Genomic DNA, 21,102 nt, shown 5'->3' on the forward strand with positions numbered 1-21,102 from the left:
TCCCCCAGCGCCTGCAAAGAAGAGCCCGGCTGGCTGATTTCAGCCAGTGAGACCCCAAGCAGAGAAACCAGTTGAAACCTCCCCCAGCCCAGACTTGTGACTTGGAGAATTGAGATAATAAATTTGCGTTGTTCTATGCCGCTAAGTGCGAGAATGTATTGTAACAGCAATGGGAGACTAACACACCTCTCCAGTCTTGGGTCCGTCTTTCCCTTGAGACCCGACCTTGGCTAGCCAGGTCCCCATGGGCTGAGACTGACGTCCTTCACGTTGCCCCTACCTCCCAGGTAGGTGGCTCGGGGAACAAGGGTCTGTCCCTCTGTGGCAGGATGAGATGAATGGTCACTCTTCCACAAACCCACTCCTGTCCCCAAACTGTGCCACTCAGACATCAGGGAGGATCCCCTTCCACCTTGCAAAGGAAAGACACATAGTGCAAAAGCCACCAGGCTGGAAAGCATGAGACTTAAGCTGGGTGCCTGGGACAAGCCTTTTATCCCTTTTATCCTCACGGGGCCTTAGTATCCTCATCTCTAAGATGAAAACTCAGATGCCTTCTCAATACGTGGTGGCGACTTCAGCAATAATATCTTGGCTATACCATTTTAAACAAACAAGTTAATAAAGAGTTTTCCTTTAGGGATGTCTCTGGCGGTCCAGTGGTTAAAATTCTGCGCTTCCACTGCAGGGGGGTGTGGGTTCGATCCCTGGCTGGGGAACGAAGATCCTGCATGCTGAGGTCAAAAAAAGAGCTTTCCTAAAGTGGATAGCTAGTGGGAAGCAGCCGCATAGCACAGGGAGATCAGCTCGGTGCTTTGTGACCACCTAGAGGGGAGGGATAGGGAGGGTGGGAGGGAGGGAGATGCGAGAGGGAAGGGATATGGGAACAGATGTATATGTATAACTGATTCACTTTGTTATAAAGCAGAAACTAATAAAAAAATAAAATAAAAGTGCTTGGTACAGTGTCTGGAACACAGTAAATAAATAAATGTTAGTCATTATTTAAAAAAAAAAAAGAGCTTTCCTTTTCAAGAGGCACAATGGATAACCTTTCATATAGAATGACGACTCTGGAGTCAGCTGGGAAGTGGATTCACATCGTCATTGCCCAGAATGAAAATGGTGAGTGCCACGCTGGGGAAGGGACTAAACTCCTCTGAGCTAATGTACCCATTACCTAAGGAAGTGGTAAGGATAATGCATAAGTGTCTGCACAATGCCTTGGATGGACAAAATGCTCAGTTAAGTAGTGGTTTCTAGGATGAAGAAAATGATGATGACAATGAACTTTTATTTACCGAGTTCTCAGCAGACGTGCAAGAGCTATGATTCTCCCTTGTATATTGAGGCCTGTGCTTCCATGTCCCACAAACATCCCTAAACAGGCAATCCTGAAATTTACTTAGGCCTGTAAAAGTCAAGAAACCAACTAACCAGGAAGCACCCTGTCTGTCTCTCCAACATAGGAGTAGGGTTTACTTAGTAAAGTCTCCTCTGACGGGGGAAAAGAGAAAACGTCAGCTTAATGATGGAGCACTGACTTTGGTTGGATACACTGTCACTTTGTTCCATTTCTGCCATTTACTGAGCAAAAGCTGTCTCACAGACCACACAGGCAACTCAATACAGATGGATCATCCACTTGGGTATTTGCGGCCTTGACTTGCCAAGTTAGTATCTAGACTAAAAGGTGAGTGACTTTCTTAAGAAGGTGGTTCCGATGGTAAGTCCAGGGTCCTCGACCAAATGCCAGTTCATGACAGGTGAGGTTCTGCATAGCGAAAAGAGCTCCCAGCACAGCACAAGCACAGACACATGGGCACAGACCTGCCACTCCTCCCAGGCTGTGCCTTGGAAATGTGCCTTGGGAAAGTCCTGGTTAAAACAACCTGACCTCAGTTATGTCAGTTGTAAAGGGGAGACAATCCTACCCACCTTCAGGAGTGGTGATGATTACAGAAAAGGCCACATGCAAAGGACTTCACCCCTAACAGGCTAACCCGTCTGCAGGCTTTTATAAATCACTGGCTGTGCACAGAGTCCCAACCTGGATGCTGAGGGTATACCCTGAAGAAGCAGAAAACGAGGGCCTTTCCCTGGAGCCACTAACAACCCAGGAGGGAGTTTGTACTAATGACAACTTAAGTAGGCTGAATTAAATGAAACAGGCTACTTCAGACACACCTGCTTTTCCCCAGACCAGAATATTATAATAATAGCATCAGGTTTCGAACAGTTAGATTACATTTTCAGAGATAATATGCCCAGAGAGCACCTACAGATGAGTGGTTTTCTTTTTTTTAATTTAATGGAGGCACCATACACAGGCTTACATTGCAGGAAATGAAGCCCTCCTGGATGGATAACAGACAACAGGAGGCTTGCATTTCTTTTTCCTCTTCTCAGAGCCAAGTCCCCTGTGTTTGCAGCCTCTCCTTGGATCGTTAGGGATCTTGGGAAGCTACTGCCAATCTTTTAGGTCACAAGGCTGCTAACTGGGGCACAGCTTAGAAGAGTCCAAAGGGTTTGGAACATTTACGTATGTTAATTTGTTTAAGATGAGGATGGAAACATCCAAGCCATTTTGTCATGTTGCCTGTATACTCATCTGATAAGATTACGACGGCACTGAGTGTATAATGCAGGAGGGACCAGCATTCATTCTGCCAAGCACCGCGAAGGAGAACAGCAGGCAGGATGTGTACGGGGGCGTGGAGGAAAAAGGAATGAGTAGTAATGAGACGGCAGCTACAAGCCACCCACAGTCAACAGATTTATTACTTTGTAAGCATAGCTTCTGCAGATTATATTTGTACGATCTGGTGAAGGCCAAAAAATAATAATAATAAGGCAGAAGAACGATGATAAATTTCCCTTCCTGACTGGATAGGTAATTTGTAATACCTGTAAGTCTGCCCAAAGGTAAGTGTTGAAGTAGCCTTTAATAGACCAAGTATGTGAATGAAAAGAGCCTTTACTCCAGAAATACATATCTGAATTACATGAGTGTGCTTTATGATGTCAGGTGACCTTTCATAAATAAAGATTTTTGTGAAATGACGCTCTATTTTTCTGCCTGCTCAGAAACTTCACAATTTCTAATTCATTTCTCTTATCCTGAAAGGAGGTAGGTTTGTTTCAAGGGTGCTTTCACAGATTAATGAAGTGAAATATCATTTGTAAGGATGAAACTAAAAGCTAAATTAAATATCCATACATAGCATGACATGAGAACTTTAGAATACTGGAAGTCAATATTTTACTGCTGATGTACAACTAGGATAACAAGTTATAGATGTGCCCTTCAATTTGTAATGTCATCCCTGGCTACAAAGAGACACACACTCTTCATCATCTAAGTCAGGCTGTTCTGAGGTGAAGTGAAGAGTTAAAGTAGATACAAAATTTTCTGACAAACTGCATTTAAAAAGTTGCACCAGACACTGGGCTTCAATAAGTTATACCACCAAAGTGATGTCCCAGATTTAATCCTATGTGGTAAGCAGTAAAGCTTAAGAGGTCATTCTGAATCAGTGTGTCATAAAACCATAGTTCGGACTTTTTTCCCCTTTATTTTGACCCAGAGTTTTTCGGTGCCTCCTAAGGCCTAGATTTTTCTACAGTTGTAATGTGTGCACTTAAGTAGTATCAACTATTTTTTTAACATCTTTATTGGAGTATAATTGCTTTACAATGGTGTGTTAGTTTCTGCTTTATAACAAAGTGAATCAGCTATACAGATACATATATCCCCATATCCCCTCCCTCTTGCATCTCCCTCCCACCCTCCCTATCCCACCCCTCTAGGTGGCCACGAAGCACTGAGCTGATCTCCCTGTGCTATGCAGCTGCTTCCCACTAGCTATCCATTTTACATTTGGTAGTGTTTATGTGTCCATGCCTCTCTCTCACTTCGTCCCAGCTTACCCTTCCCCCTCCCCATGTCCTCAAGTCCATTCTCTACTAAGGAAGTAGCATCAACTTTTTCAGGCCAAAAATTAGTATTTAGTAAGCTGTTCTTCCAGTTCCAGAAACAAGGATTTCCCCAGCTCTTATTCACTCCCAGCCTCCCTTCTGTAAACATAGAGTACATATGATGAGTCACGTGGTTGCAGTTCCTCCTCTGTGTTCCTCCTCTTGCTCCTGTTCTAAATCCCATCCCCTTTCTCTCTTCTTGTCACAAAACTTATCAAGGTAGTAGTGACCCCTCACTGCCTCTGATTCATCAGGACGCTGTCCATTCTCCACCAGCTGTAATTTGGCTTCTATTACCCTCTACTCTGTAGTCATCATTCTCAAAATGTACTAGTTCCAGACCAGCAACATCAGCATCACTTGGGATCTTGATACAAGTGCAAATTCTTGAGCCTCACCTGTGGGGATGGGCCCAGCGATACGAGTATTAAAAAGCCCTGCAGGTGATCCTGATGCATGCTAAAGTTTGAGAACCACCACTCCATGGAGACTGCTAGCACGGTGGTTACCATGGTGACCAAAAATCAATTCTCATCTCTCATCCTTCATCAGTAGCTGAAGAACACCCCTTCCTATGGGAACTCATACGTGGTGCCTTTGACACTGCCCTCCCTTAGTTCTCCTCCTACTTCTTCAATTGTTCCTTTTCATCCTCCCCCATCTCTTCCTGTCTCCTCAAAGCAGATTTTCTGAGCAATTGCTACTGGTCCTCTTCTCTTCACTCCCTGCATCGTTTCCTGGGAAATTCCATCTACTCCCCTGGCTCAGGTCAGGACCTCTACGGCTCTGTCTCCCAAACTGGGTTCTCTAGCGTCACCTCTAGCTTCAACTGCTGTGCCATCAGTTTCAAAAGCCTTCAGGACACCAACACCTCAAAGACCTACTGTGAGTCAATGTAGAATTATGAAACCAAAATTCACCACCTTCCTTACCACACCTGTATCTCTCTGAATTTCTACTCTTCTTTTGCCTCCCGATCCCTTAATACGGAAACCTCTTTCTGTCCGCCACCATCTCTTGTTTTCCAAATACCTGCTAAGTCCTTTTGCCTATAAGTTCACAATCTTTCTCATATATTTTGCTGTTTACTTTGTAGAGTATCTTTTGGCTATTCAGGGAGAACTACAATCTGAGTGTTGTAGAGTGAAAGCTAAAGAGAGAGAGATTATGACTTATTTTAAGGAAGCACTTTCTAAGTCAGTGTTCACAGATGGGTTCAGGAAAACGCTGTCTCCAGAGATGTTCAAACACAGGCTGCCTGATGATATAGCAGAGGTTCAAGTAGCTGATGAGTGGTTAGACTTGATGACATTTGATATCCCTCCAACCCTGAGATTATATGGGTCCTTTTATCACCATTTTCTTTCAAGCCCTCACCTCTTCCCCATAGTGTGAGCAAATGTCTCAGTCCCCAGTCTATGTCTGACACTTCAGGCAGTCCTGGTTTTTCTATACTTTTCTTTGTGGTCTCCTTTTCCCCCAAGCAAATTCTCACACCTGTGTATGGAGATTCATTCATTCATTTGCCCCACCTACTACATGCTAGGTGCTGGAGACAAAGAATTGGATGAGCCATCCTTGCCTTCATATACCTTCCAGGTGGAGAGTTGGACATCTACATCATAGATTACAGCACAGGCCCAGTAATCTGTGTTTTAATAAGCCCTCCAGGTGATTTTGATGCTGGCTAAAGTTTGAGAACTACTGAAATAGGCTAAAGTGTGCACCAAGTTTTTGTAGAAGGTCATTATGTGAAAAGGGATTCATCTCATTGTGGTGAATCCAAATGCCATGGCAACTGCCTGATGAAAGAAGGATTGCTAATAAGGATGCTGCTCAGGGAAATTTTTGGAAACCACGTCTTAGTTTCTTTAAAAGCCCATTCTCATGTCATACTTTGTTGAGTGCACGGGTACTTGAGTAACTCACTAAAATATATCAACTACTCTTCTACTTATCCTTCTGCATAGCACATAAACAGAGTGAATAGGAATCTTAAATCTCACAGAACTGAACTCTAAGATTTTCAGACAAATGCAATGGTATCCAAGTTTAACTATCAGCTCAGCTCAGGGTGAATGGTTACATAAGACCAATTAAAAGCTTGAAATTAGAATGCCAGTGATCACCACAGAGTCAAATTAAAGGACATCACTGATGCCTCCCCTTGATCCCTGGCTTCTCAAAAAACAAGGAGAAACAAGCTTAGGAAGGATTCATAGCACAGTAAAGGAAATCTTCATCCAGTAGTATTTTTGGGGAGGAGGGGTAAAAAGAGGGTAGGAGGGCTTCTGAATAAGGTCGTACATCCGCCGACTTTATTAACAAACTATTACTAACATAGGCGGACCCCACCCATGGAGGGCCAAGAAGCCATCTGCTTTTTGAGAGGGTGAGTCTCTGCACTTAGATTTCAAGTTACATATGGCAGAGGGAGGAGTCTGTGTGCGGAAAAGAGTAACATTCAGACCAAAGATGCTTTCTAAACAGCGGGTCTTTCTGGTAATTTATCTAATAGAATGGGGAGAAAAAAAACCCCAAACCCAGCCTCAATAGACCTGCAGATAAATTCTGTCCGCCCAAGTGTGAAGTCACAGGGAAGAATCTAAGAGGAACATTTCCATCTTGGCTTTTTTTTTTTTCCCCTAGGCTATTTCCCTAACCTGAAATAGCGGTTTTTGGCCCGGCAGCCAGCTTTCCCATGGGACAAAGGCCCACCTTCCCCAGCTTGTATTCCTTGTCACTGTCGGAGCACACAGGCCAACAGCTAAAACAAACGCCATCATGACAGAGCATGCTACTAACCTGCTCATGAACTTGTACCGGCGGGGCAGGTAATAGATTTTTCTCCTGGAAGAACAGCAAAAATGAAGCCAGTCGAGAAGAAAACCCATCGTCAGTTACAGTTTGAACTAGCAAGGAAGGAAAGGAGATTGAAGATAGAAGCCTGTAAGAGGTGAAGAAGAAAAAACTAAAAAGAGATTAACAGTGAGAAATGTAGTGGGGACGGAGGGCATGCATTTTTTGAGTCATGAAATCATATGAAATCGTTTCCATTGATAGCGCCCCTTCTCCGTGTTACCATCATTGTTTATGGCTGCTCTTTGCCTACAGAAACTGTGCAGAGCAATAATTTGGAGCAATTGGTATTTGTAGGAATTCGGCTGAGGTCAGCTCTTTTTTCAGGATGCCAAGATGGATTGCCAGCCTGCTGGCAACATACATAATTTAGTGGGCACAGGATTACATTCACTAATATTTATATAGCACTTTAAGTTTAGAGAATGCTTCTCTCATCTGATATAGACAAGGGTAATATAAAAATACATATTTATATTTTACAATCAGTATGGGAAGGACACTAACAAAGAAGCATCAACATCCTGCTGCAAAAAAAACCACACTAGAACATACTGCCTAACCACTGGCCCTCATATAGGTGAATTAAAGAGATGAACCAAGGAATCTTGGAAAAAAATCTTTTTAAAAATCAGACTTATTAAGGATCTGTTGTACTTCTATATACCTGCATTTTAAAAAGTATTACAAATGTAAATTCTGGGTGTCGTGTGAATGGAGAAGACATGTATTAGATGCTTTATTAAAATGCAGTCTCCCTTTCTATAGTGTGGGCTTCAACCAATGGGGTGGTAATGAAATGAATACGGTTTGTACGGATTCTGAACTGTTACTGAGATATCTCACTTAGAGAGAATGGGAAGTTTATACACCAAAATTTATTTTGCATATCTGTGAAAACTTAAAAACATATCCCATGTTGTTAACAGGCAAATTATAGAGACAAGAGAAAGATCAGTGGCTGCCAGGGGTTTGGGTTGGGGGGAGAAGGGATGAATAGACAGAGTAAAGGGGATTTTTAAGGGCAGTGAAACTATTTTGTGTGATACTATAATAGGGGGTACCTGACACTACGCATTTGTCAAAACCCATAGAACTGTGCAAGGCAAGAAGTGAACCCTAAAGTGAACTATGGACTTTAGATAGTAATAATGTACCAATAGTGGTCCATCAATTGTAACAAATATACCGCACTAATGCAAGATATTAATAATAAGGAAACTGTAAGTAGGGTGAGAGGGGGTATATGCGAACACTCTGTACTACCTATTTAATTGTCTGTAAACCTAAAACTGTTTTAAAAACAGTCTATTTAAAAAACCCATATCCATGGACATACAGGTATTTAGCAGAAGCAGGTTTTATCGACAATTTCCCATAAGAAACCTATTACTCACTTCTTTTTAAACATTGGAGACATAAAAATCCTAGGAGACTAAACCTAGGATTCAGAAGTACAGTCTACAGAAAATAATACATAAAGATTCTTGGAGGCATTTAAATAGTCAGCTAAATTGACATTTGAACATTTTGTTGAACTGACATGGCAGGACAATTCCTGCTTTGGAAATACGTATGTCTCCTTAGGCTAGAGTTATTTGTCTAAAACATCAGACAAAATGAAAGCATAAATTTTAAATGCACCAAGTTGCATCAAGTGAAGCTATGCTTAGGTAAAATCACATCAATATTAATAAGGCCAATTAGTGGCCACACATTAACAGTATTTCCTCCTAAAATATTGCCCTGTAGGAATTCCTACATTTAAGATTATTATTCATAGCTATTATGGTTTTCATTTTATTGCCTGGATCACAGTCTCTGAATAGTGCATAAGAAAAGTATTAATGCTGCTTGCAGGTAGCATTTTTCTGCTATGCAATGAGCACACAGAGGTGTTATCTATGATACAGCCAGGCCCTTCAGAGATGAAATGCTTCCAGGTACTAAGGGAATTTGCTTTGTATCACATTGCTCATGTTTCTACAATCTGCTCAGGTTCTGTGCTTGAGAAGTGTGTTCTGGCAAAAGGCTTTATGAGATTGCTATTGGGGAGGGGGGTATCCGTTTCACTAGGTTTTACTACTGTAAAACTACTACTACTATCAAAAGGTAGACTTTTTAGCTCTGTTGGCTATAAGATGTTGGTCTGATATATGACTCTAAGCATAGATTTATTTTTGGTCATTTTGTGTGATATACTATTAATTCACATTGATAAATAACTGAAAAGTTTAGAACTATGTCTGTCTCAATTCTTTTGGGAATTTTGCCTTAAGGAAAATAGACGCTAGAAATCCAGCCTCTATTTTGAACTGGTATTAGGACATAAAGACCAATAAACAAAGAAAATAAGGTGCACCAAGGAGATATATTACAGGCCTATGAATGGAAATTGCCCTTCTCTAAGTGTGTTCCTAGCTCCTCTTCATTTCTAAGAATGTAGATGGTTCTTTGTGTGGATAACTTTCCACAGCTCATTAAGAGGTATATTTTAGAATTGGCAGTTTGTCTAATATCTGCCCACTGACTTGGTCTTTATGGGCAAATTGTGAACTAAAATTGAATTCTTTAGTCCCTTTGGAACTGTCCTTAGTATGACACCCCTCCACCTCCTTTAAGAGATCCCATTATTTCCACATATCTTGGCATTTATAATTTGAGGTTTAATACTTTATTTCATTTCCACCTAGCCAATGATCACTTTTTCTTAATCTACAGGGAAAATAAGAATATTCACTGTAAGATGGAGGAAAATGAATCCTTTTAAATAACTGAGAAATCCATGCAAAGTGTTTTCTATTCCCCTAGGAATAAATATCAATGCTTGTGTTTGTGTAGTATTTATGACCTGACTTTTTTAAATTTAAAAATAGGTTATTTAAAAAAATAAGACCACATTTTCCTGAAATTTCTTGAACTTGTTTCAATAGAAGTAGATTTTCATTTTTTTTCTGGAAGGGACCAGTCAGTAAGGACCTGCACCACTGATCCTGGGGTCTGGCCATTCAAAGAAGCAGTACACAGGGCTTCTAAAAATGGCACTTTGGAAATGAAAATGCCACTTGGAAAATATTTCTTTCTCACAGGCAGGTGAACTATCTGCCCTTCTAAGGACTGAATTAGCCAGACATTTTCACAAAAAGCCATGAAGTCATTATTAGCCATGAAGTACTTATTGCATTCCCTAAACATTTAAAGGACTTTCTTAGAGTGTTCCAGTCCGTATTTCAGTTTTATTTGTATTGAGAGAGGAGTACATTAGTAGCAGAGAGAATGGGGGGCAGGGATACTTTTACACCTACCTGAAAGGCATTCTTACATTCATTTGTTCTGCATATCTTCCGAGCACTTCCCATGGGGCATGCAACTTCACAAAGATAATGTCACTATTTATTAGAGAGGACTGAAACAGAAAAAAGAAACTAAATTGAAAAGTATATCCAAGTCTCCTATGGTTTCAATTGAGTTGGAACTTAGAACACATGAACTTGTACAGAGTTTAAGATGGGGGGCATTGTTCAGCAATAACCTGGCTCCTTATGTGTGCATATATCCACTCAACCAATACACCACTGTGTGGCAGGCACTAGAGAACCAGTTTAGGAACAAAAGAGAGATGCATGGCATTTACATTCTGCAAAAACACACACAGAAGAAGACAGGCAAAAACAAGTTAAAGAGAGAGGGACAGATTCAGAGCTACGAGTATTCTGAAGACAACAAAGTCTTAGGAGGAAGAGTTGGGGTGGGGTACCCATTTCTTTGGGCAAAGGGTCAAGGAAAGTCCTCTATGAGGAGGGGACATGTGAACTGAGACATAGAGAAGGAGCCAGTTGGATAAAGAGCATGGGATGAATGTTCTGGGTGCCAAGGCCCTAGGTTGGGAAATAGCTTGGTATGTCCTATGGTCGAGGGACAGGGAGGCGAGTAGAGGGGCTGGGGTGGATTAATCATGGAGACTGGAGCGAGCAGAGGGTGGAAAGGTGAGCAGGAACATGTAGTGCTTCACAGGCCACAACAAGACGGTTAAACTTTATTCTAGGGACACGGGGAAGTCATTTTGATTTAGGCGTTCAAAGATCACTGTGGCTACTGCGTGGAGGATAAACAACAAGGGAAAGCAGAGAGAAAGAGAGAGGCTCTCAATCATCCAGGCAAAAGCAATAGTTGGTGGTGGTGGAGATAAAGGGACCTAAGAGATGTGAGTCTTAAATCTGGGTCAGTATCAGCAAGGGTTTTTTCAAAGGACTGTGTTCTTTGGCCCCAAACCTTGGCCTCCTCTGGGGCTTCTTATCAACACAGAACTTAGACAAGCAAGTAAAACTAGAGCTTCATACTCTGTTAACCCCCCACCACATTTTGGTCTATGCCTCTGGCCAAGGGGACATCTCCAATTAGGAGCTTTCCTTCAGAAGTCATTTCCCAGGGGGAGGGCTGAGTTGTGGAAGGAAGTAGAAGAAAGATGAGAAGCAGTAAGCCAGAGCAGTTTAAATTAGCAAAACGGCCAATTATGTATCCATATCTTTCTCACACACAGTCATTCTGAACTGCATACTATTTAAATTTTTACAGTTTAAGAGTATCAATTTAAAATTTCATAGTTTAAGATATGTTAGGCCTTTGTGGCTGAACTCTCCTTATAATAGTATTTATAAACAAGCCAATATTTTTACACAGCTGACTAAAAAAAGCTCAACTTTATGCTTTAGCTGGTGTGCATTTGCACTACAGGGAATTGTTTTTATACTGCAGATGAAATGCAATTGTAATTCATCTCTTGTATTTTCATTCAGGGTCTTCTGGCTAGGCTTATAAATAATGTACTTAACTCATAAGAACTCCTCAAGATATTATGAAAATCAAACTGGTGTCAACCTCAGTGTTCTCAGGGACTTTGGTGATGCTGAATTTCCCATGGGGAGGAGGGCCAAGGCCCAAATCCACAATGGTGTGGGGGGGTACCCTTTGATATTGGTTAGAAAAATCAAACTTTCTGGCAGTTCAGGCTGAAGTAAGGTTTTATCTTTCAGCTTAGGATAAGCAGACCCCTGTCTCTAAGCCCCTTGAGAACAAGGAAAGTTTCTGTTATTCATGGGTGAATCCTCTGGGCCTAGCACAGTGCCTGTTATAGACGGTACACTCAACCAATATTTGTCTAGTGAAATGTGAATAGTTAGTCCTGGCCCAAGTGAAAGTTGGGAGTCCTATGAAGCCAGAAGTGATGAAGATTAAGTGACTCTTGGAGCCCACATAGCCGGTTACTGCAAATAAGATGCCCACGCAGGGAACGAACACGCCAGCAGCCACTGAAGAAGCAATGACTAGGGCTGTGTCTCTTTGCACAAACTGGTTTTCTGTTTAGTAACCTATTACCTCCCTGCAGTGGATGCTTAGAGCCAGGTAGTCAGGGGTAGTGTGAATGAGCTCATGGGTGGCAGTGTCCATACAGGAATATATAGAAACATAGCACACACACTCTCCATTGTGTCCCATTCATGTCTGTGGATGTGCTGATGCCTTGATCTGAGATGTTCTCAAAGCTTATCAGTTGAGTATTCTTGTGCTTTGGAAAAGATTGCCACTTGTTTTTCCATATATAATATAGTTTTCCAAGTTAAAAAGCAAAAGAAAGATTATTCTTCCTTAAAATGGGCCTTTTTGTTTATACTAAAGATACACTTCAGAGTCTGGGAAGGTTTTGTAGCTTCCTCACTTGGGAGGTTTCATGGTAATACCGGGAATGCTTTAAATTCACCTAGCTTTCCAACAAGGTTCTCACTTCCTGCTATTTCTTTCTCTCATATTCCCATGAGAGAAGGAGTAAAATTGTGCAAAATAAAGAAGATGGGAATGTGACTGATTTACAGAATCAATCAAACCTTGATTTAGAGAAGAGGATAATCTTAGAATATATTCTCTTCATGGAATTACTGTGATTGCTACTTTTACAGAAAATATACAATCTATTGCAAGAATAATCATTTTGTAGATTTCCCATGAATGTATGAAAATATTAAGGAGAATACAATACTATATTCCATTTAGGGCACGTTTTACATGCCATACTTCTGTGTGTTGGAAAAGCCAAGTTCATTATCTGAACACATACTGAGTCAACTAAACTTCTAATGTGGGATCTCAACCATTTTCTGCATAAAAGAGCAACTGCTTTGATTAATTCAGCATGATAAAAATAACTCCATTTTCTTATTATTTCAATTATAACAATAATTATAAAACCATCATTCTATTTTTTAGTGCTTTATAATTTTAGAAGCACTTTTACACATTACCTCATCTTATTCTCAAACTTGTAAGAGAGGCTTTACTTCAATTTCTTAAAGAAGGAAGAGACTAAGTCAAGTTAAGTCACCCATAGCCAAACTGAAAGTTTATCCCAGGCAAAGCTGAGTCCACACCCACATCCCCTGACTCCCTTGTCAATTTTATCTGATAAACTCTGAGGTTTAAATAAATCCATGGCTTTTATGTGCATTGAAGACACAATCTCTGAACTCTTTATCAGTTTACATGGACTAATCTGAAAAGAATTTCATATTTCAGAAAACAAAGCAACAAAAACAAAGAGGGAAAATTAAGCTATATTTAAGATTATCTTGATAATCTTGAGAAAAATGTTAACTGAATTCCCATTAATGATGATGAGTGTCTATTTGTGTGTGTGTGTGTGTGTGTGTGCACATGCATACACACCTGTGTCTATGTATATGGGACTTATTACTTATACTCTGTTTTTAAGGAGAAACTGAACTTCAGCCCAGGCAAATAAATGTGAAACAGATGATTGCTAATTATATAGCTCATATATCACTCTTTTCTCTAGTGCTGAATGATTATGCTACTGTGCTTAAATAGGTTTTTCCTTGTTATTAAGTATTCCTTTCCACATAAATCCAAGTGTGCAAGTGCCAAAATGAAGAGAAATAAAAATGAATTTTTTGAAACATAGAGTTGTTTCATTAATATACTGCAATAAAAATCCCTTAGGTTAGAACACTGGGGAGAAGAAAAATGACCATTTAGAGGAGTCTGGAAAATCTGAGAAGAATTTGAGAATTTCTCCAATCTTCTCCAAATGACTCCTTAGAAGTCATTTCCCAGGGGGAGGGCTGAGTTGTGGAAGGAAGTAGAAGAAAGATGAGAAGCAGTAAGCCAGAGCAGTTTAAATTAGCAAAACGGCCAATTATGTATCCATATCTTTCTCACACACAGTCGTTCTGAACTGCATACTATTTAAATTTTTACAGTTTAAGAGTATCAATTTAAAATTTCATAGTTTAAGATATGTTAGGCCTTTGTGGCTGAACTCTCCTTATAATAGTATTTATAAACAAGCCAATATTTTTACACAGCTGACAAAAAAGCTCAACTTTATGCTTTAGCTGGGGTGCATTTGCACTACAGGGAATTGTTTTTATATTGTAGATGAAATGCAATTGTAATTCATCTCTTGTATTTTCATTCAGGGTCTTCTGGCTAGGCTTATAAATAATGTACTTATAAATAATGTCATTTGGAGAAGATTGGAGAAATTAAGAAGTAGCATGGAAAACACCTGGAGTAGAAATAGGTAAGATTCACAGAAAACATTCCTTCTTTCTTGTTCATTCAACAAGAACAAATTGAACACATTCTATGTACTAGATGCTGGGAATGCAAAGATATATAAATCATGGTCCTTGACCTGAAGGTTAGATAAGGCAACAGTAAGGAAAAAAATAAATAGCACGTCATTATCTAACACAAGCAACACACCTCTCAGAGACATGTAGATGCACACATCTCACGACCCCCAAAACCATGGCTGGAAAAGGGTCTGGGAGCAGGTGCATGGAGGTGCATCATGAACTCAGTTTAGGAAATGCTAAGTAAGTTTGTGATGGTCACGAGAAGATGTCCTGTGTGTAGATACATGAGTCTGGAGCTCAGGGGAGCAGTCTGGGCCAGAGATACACAGTAAGTGTGGCCAGGACATAGACAATATTTAAATCCATGGGATTGGATGAGGTCAATCTGGGAGAGAGTACAGGTACGGAGCCACATGGCTAGCTGGACCAGACGTTAGTTAGGAATGCAGACTCCGAGGTTTGACTGCACATATTCATATTCATATGTCTACCTCTCACCAGCTCTGTGATCCTGGACAAGCTATTTAACCTCTCTGTGCCTCAGTCCGTTCAGCTGTAAGACGGGAAATGATAGCAATAGCTACCTATTGAGTTGTATTAAATGGCATAAGACAGGTGGGGTACTCACAGTACATCCAAAACATGTTAGTCATCGTCATTTCTAAGAAGGGCCACACCACATTGGCAGTGGTGGGAAGAACACAGCTAGTTACCTAGTTACAACCTGTGAATGCGATAGATAAGGAGCTAATACCTGAAAAGGATTTTCCAGTCTTTGACCACAAGGCTACACCAGAAGAAACCCTGAGAGTCAAGCCCCCAGTTCCCATCTCCTGTCCTTCCACAGTCCCCTACATGTTCCTCCAAGGACACTCATTCATTCATTCATTCAACAGACATTCATTAAGTGACGACTATATACCAGGTACTCTGCTAGGTGCTTGGATATATTACAGTAGCCCAAATTTACAGTCTGAAGCAGGAGACAGACATTGAACAACCAATAAACATATGATTTAAAATTACGAAAGGTGGTAAAAAGGACAAGAATACAGTGCTGTGGGCCAGCAGAAGCAGGGTTCTTGCATTAGATCAGCTGTTTGATCCCTGCCGCCATAACATCTAACCTCAGATCCAAAAGATGAGAAGATGTCAGCTATGGGAGAAGCCAAGTGAAAAGCATTCCAAACAGAAGGAACAGCAAGTACAAAGACCCAGAGATGGGAGGTGACACCAGGAACTGAAAAGGCTCAGGTGACTGGATACTGCGAAGTGTGAGGCAGGGAGAATACCTGAGAATAGGGCTGAAGAGGAGAGCTGGGGACAAACACTGCCAGGCCACGCTCAGCGCTGTAAGGAATTTGGATTCTATTCCTAAGGTCAATGGGAAGTTACCAATGGATTAAAGACAGAGGGGTGACGGCATCCCTTGTTTCAGAAAGTACACTCTGAATGTCCTGTGGGGAATGTCCCAGAGGGAGCACAGGGCTGAAAAATTCACTAGAAAAGTTATTCCAGGAAGCCAGGTGAGACAAGATGGTGGCTGGAACCAGAAGGTAAATGCAGCAAGGAAGGGAGAAATGGACAGACTTGAGATCTACCTAAAGGTAGATTTGAAAGGACTTGGGATTGATCAAATGAGGAGAGTGAGAAGAGAATCCGGCCTCTTAGAATCATGTGCAGGTTGTTTTGTCTGGGAAACTGGGATGGTTAATACCACGCTGATGTAGACGAGAGTCAGGGAGAAGTTGGCTGTTTACTCTGGGATGTGCATGTTTGAGGTACCTGGGTGACAGGTACACAGAAGTTTGAAGTAGGCAAATGGATATGGGAGTCTGGCTCTCAGAGGGTGGGACTTATTGAGAATTGCAGGCATGTAGCTGATATTTAAAAGCATAGAACTTGATGAAGTCACCTAAGGAAGGAGTACAGGGAAGGACTGAGCCCCGGGGCACACTAACATTTAGAGGTTTGGAAGAGGAGAAAGCAACCATCAAAGCAGACTAAGAAGGAGCCATCAGAGAGGGAGGGAAACAAGGAGAGGGACAAAGACAAAGCAGAATCCAGGAGGAATGGGTTTCTAGAAGGATGAAGTGATGAGCTGTGTCAGATAAGCCAGGGGCAGCTCAGGTAACCCTTCCCGCAGCTACGCCTGGGCTGCTGGCTAGAAGTGGCCCCATTCAGCAGTGTCCTTTGTCCCAGCCTTGCTGCTGTGGCCGCCTCCCCTTTGCCTGCTGACACTGCCCTTGGCCCCCGTCCTGCTGCTGATGTAGAGCTGAGATGGAACTCCACTTCTAACAGTGTCCAGCTTGTCCCCTGAAGGGAAACTTGGAACTTCCATGTTCTGGCTGGCTTTCCTGAGTCAGAGCTGAGTTCGAGGAGGGCACACGGGTACCAAGCTGTGTCTGTCTCCCAAGCACACCTCCCTGCCACCCACAAACCAGCGAACGAAGCCCATGTGCGACTCTCCTGGCCCATGCTGGGGAAAGCTGTCGCCGCTTCAGAGCATCTTGTCAAGAAGGCAGAAGCGGCTTCAGTCTCCGCTCTGTGCCCAAGGTTCCTAGGCTGTAGTTCTCGCACACCTGCCAGGGATTCCGAGGCAATGAACACCCCTAGCAACCTCCAAGGATTCCCCAGGTAGACATGCAGATGGGACCTCCCTCCCCCTGCAGGCCCTCATTAGACACACATCTCTGATTTCAAAGAAAAAACTCATTGCAATTTTGGGTTCTGTTTGACATCTATTATGTTTGCCTGAATGAGATCATGATACTGTACACAGTCACACGTGGATAATGTGTGTGCATGCATCAAGGAAATGTACTAGAAATCACGTTTGCCATAGAAACCTTATTCTGGGAAATTTTTATCAATCTATTTTCATTTCAGGTCCACTTTCACTGATTGGGTTATACTGAAACAGGATGGTGGCACTTTTTAAAAGGTAGCAGGAGAAAGGAAAGCAATTTAAAAGGATTTGGTTAATCATTTCTTCATCAAACATTTATTCCAAGTGCATTAACCACTTGCCTTGTGCTGGGAAAGGGTCATTTATATTATAATAAGGCAACTGGCTTTGGGCTATACAAAAATGACACCATTACTGCCCCTGAGACGCTAATACCCTAGCCATGGAGATAAAAAAGTATATGTGGAATTTAAGTAGAATTACAAAACAAGAGCTGCATGAGGATATGCAACCTTTCTTTAGACACTGAAGGAAAACAGAGTAGAGAAAGCACACAGTGTAGTGGTTAAAAGTCCAAGCTTTGGAGTTAGGGTTCAAGTGCCAGATCTGATATTAGTAGCTGGTGACCTTGCACAAGTTATTTAACCACTGTAACCCTCAATTCTCTCATCTGTGAAATGGGAACAACAGCAGCACTTCAGATTTCTTCAGAGGACTACAAGCTTTAATGTATGCAAAGTACTTAGCTAGTTCCTTGTGCACTAAAAATACTCTTTAAACAGTAAGAAGGAAGGCTTGTAATTAATTGTGGCAGGTAAAAATATTTTTTAAAGTTAAAGCTTTAATTGAGGAACAAGATTTCTTTCTTCCCACCTGGTTTCCAAATCTTGGCCATGAAAGTATAGCCATGGAGCATTAGGAACACAAAGGTGCTTGCTGGGAGGGCCTAGGAGAGGCAGCTGCATCTGCAAACTGAACTATGTTCCTCTCCACAGATATCACAGAGTGAATGCCTGGCTTGAAGGGAGCTGCCTGTCTCTCACTTGCAAGCTCATTTCATTCATCTAAGACACAAAGTGCTTCCTGGGGTTACATTTCTGCCAAACAGGGACAGGGAACAGGTGAGCAGGAAACGGGGAACGAAACAGGGGTCTGTTTGGAAATAGCCCCCATGGGTCTACGGCAGCCCAGAGTACCCTATGTCAACCGGGAACCCTGCAAGAGGCTGTTGAACTTAAAAAAGCCACTCAGCTCCAAAGATGATCCCCAATCCTTTTTTAGCCTTGAAGAAAACCGTTTTAAAAGAGCTGGAACTTCATTAGAGCACAGAAGACTACAGGAGACTTAGGCTTAGATACCTTCTAGAAGTCTCCTTGATGTGACTTGTTAGGTGATCACTGGCCAACAGCCAACCATGTGCTGCTCTGTGGTGGACAGAACACCTGGGCCAGGTCCTGTCACAGCTCTGCCTTGCGAGTTTGGGTAAGTCACCTCACTTCTCTCACTGGCCACACAGAGACAACATGACTCCCGGGGCTGCGCACGTCTAGGGCTATTTTGAGGCGCAGACTAAAATGGCCTGTGAAAACATGTTGAAAACTGCCCAATCCTGGCTCTGTCTCTGGCTACACCTTAGATTTGGAGCCTGGCCTCTTCCCTGCCCTCGGTTTCCTCACCTGCAAAGGAGGGGCTAGAATCATTCGGTTTGTTCCAAACTTGTTCAGCAGAAGGGCACCTGGAAATCCTGGTGGTCTCTGCAGCTGACCACGCATCTCATCACGTAAATTGTAATTTAGCGTTCACTCACTCATCCATGCACGTCGTCCACAAACCTTCACTGGGGGCCTTCTATGTGCCAGGGACTGTCCTAGGTGCTGGGAGTACAGCTGTGAACAAAACAGGCCGAATCCCTGCCCTCATGGAGCTCAGGTTCTATTGGGGACACAACCCTCAATAAACAGACACACGATATTTCTGACGGTGTGCTTCGAAGAAGAATAAAGAAGGGGAGGGAAACAGAAGGTTACAGGTGAGAAGGAGATGCTATTTTAGACAGAGTGCTGCAGACAGGCCTTCTGATAAGGTGACGTTTGAACAGAAACCTGAAGAAGTAGGAAAGAAGGCTGTTCCATTATCCAGGGAGAGTGCATTCTGGGCAGGGACAAGAGTTAATGGCTGAAAACCTGAGACATACAGACGCTCCATGTTTCCATCTATTGGGCACAAAGGGTCGAATCAGGATAGCCACTTGCATCTACCTGCTCAGGCAACTACCTGGATTTCACTCTTTCATAACTATGTTGCCAGGAGAACAAAGCAAACCCTTGACACTCTGGGGACGAGAAAGGAGAGATGAATTTCCAATTTGGGAACTCAGATAAGCCTCTTGGAGAAAAAAAATAGGAGCAGTAGAGGTGGGAGCAGTTACATAGTGCTACCACATGCTACATAGTGTTTTAGGGCTTTTACGCATGTTAAATAACCTAATCTTCACACCAGCCCTATGCAGCCAGCATCATTATCCTGTTTTACTGCAGACGAGGAACTAAAGCACAAAGATCTTGGCTAAGATCACACAGTGAGTAAGGAGGGAGCCCGGATTCTCACCAAGGCAGCTGGGCTTCAGAACCGCTGCTTCACAAGAGGAAAGTGGGGCTCATGAATATATTTTCTTTGTGGATTCAATTCCATTGTCATTTTATTTTTTTTGAAAAATACTTAGTTACGTATTGAAATCCAAGGTGCAGTGCATACAGTTCCTTCTAAACATCCTAAAATGAATGTAAGGCCAGCGGTAAAAACAAACTTGAAGCCTGGTTCTGCCACTCACACTCCCTGGGTGTTTCTGGCACCATACCAGCTCATGAGCCTGTTTCCTCCTCTGTAAAATGAGGACAATACCAAGCATGACTGTTCTGAAGCTGACACGGTTGTCAGCTTACAACCACTGCAAGTGGTTCAATAGGTAAGAATTTCCTTCTTCCTCCCATAGAATGCTCGGTGAACATTCTGCTAATTTATAGCTAATGGCAGAATTTTTTTGGTGGATCTGGAATCCAGTCTCTGAAATGGATGGAGAAATGTACATTTCTGGAGGGTTAAAAGGGCTCAAAGTAATTGCTAAGCAATTTCAACTCCTCTCAGTGGGGCCGCCATCTACTCAGCTGTGTGTCACCAGGCAAATGACTTGCACTTTCCTGAGTTTGTTTTCTCTGAAAAATGAGGGCATAAGTCCCTAAAAAGACTTTTTTCTTTTTATTTTTTTAATTCTCGATTCCCTGAGGACTCATCAGAATTTCTGAGTGTAGTTCAAAAAAACTCTTCAGCTGATTCTGACGCAGTTCACTCTCCACAACTCATGTACATGCGTGACACATACACATATTCACTCACTCTTTCACACACACACACACACACACACACACACTTATTGTGCCCTGGTAGAGAAAAGCCTCTGAGCTACTGTATGTTCCTAAATGGTCACAATGCTCACCCCCTGAAGATGACATTACCATCAGTGACAGGAAATAGGTGTGTGAAATGGCCACTCACTCCTTGTTGGCAGATCTTTAAATGGGGCTTCCCAGGGACTCCATCTAGGCTCTAGTCTCATTCCACCTGTTCCCCCTGCATGACTTCATCCCTTCCCAATGGCTTTAGATGTCACCTATCATCTGATTCTTCCAGATCCCTATCTTTGGCTCAGACCCCTCTTCCGAGTTCCAATCCAACGGCCAACATGGTATCTACCCCTGGCTGTTGCATGGGCACGTCAGACTCAATGTGTCTAAAAGAGATCCACTTCTCTGGAAAAAAATGCTCTTCTCCTCAGTGTCCCCAGATTCAGGAAGTGGCACAATCATCCTCCCAGTCCCTCAATTCCAAGAGTCACCTTTGACTTCTTTTTCCTTAGCCCACATTCAG

General features: G+C 42.2%; 1 protein-coding gene across 1 annotated transcript in view; it reads right to left on the reverse strand.

Moving 5' to 3' along the window:
* The window catches only part of ANO4 (anoctamin 4), a 422,274-nt gene that overhangs the window by 149,762 nt on the left and 251,410 nt on the right, over window positions 1-21,102 (reverse strand). Inside the window, exons 6-7 of the mRNA XM_081248924.1 lie at window positions 10,143-10,243; window positions 6,784-6,828 (exon numbers count right to left, since the gene is read on the reverse strand). Of these exons, the coding sequence (XP_081105050.1) occupies window positions 6,784-6,828; window positions 10,143-10,243 (146 nt within the window). The remainder of the gene's footprint in view (window positions 1-6,783; window positions 6,829-10,142; window positions 10,244-21,102) is intronic.

This window comes from Mesoplodon bidens, assembly GCF_964165515.1.
Source record: "Mesoplodon bidens genome assembly, chromosome: 11".
In the NCBI taxonomy this organism is placed as follows: domain Eukaryota; kingdom Metazoa; phylum Chordata; class Mammalia; order Artiodactyla; family Ziphiidae; genus Mesoplodon; species Mesoplodon bidens.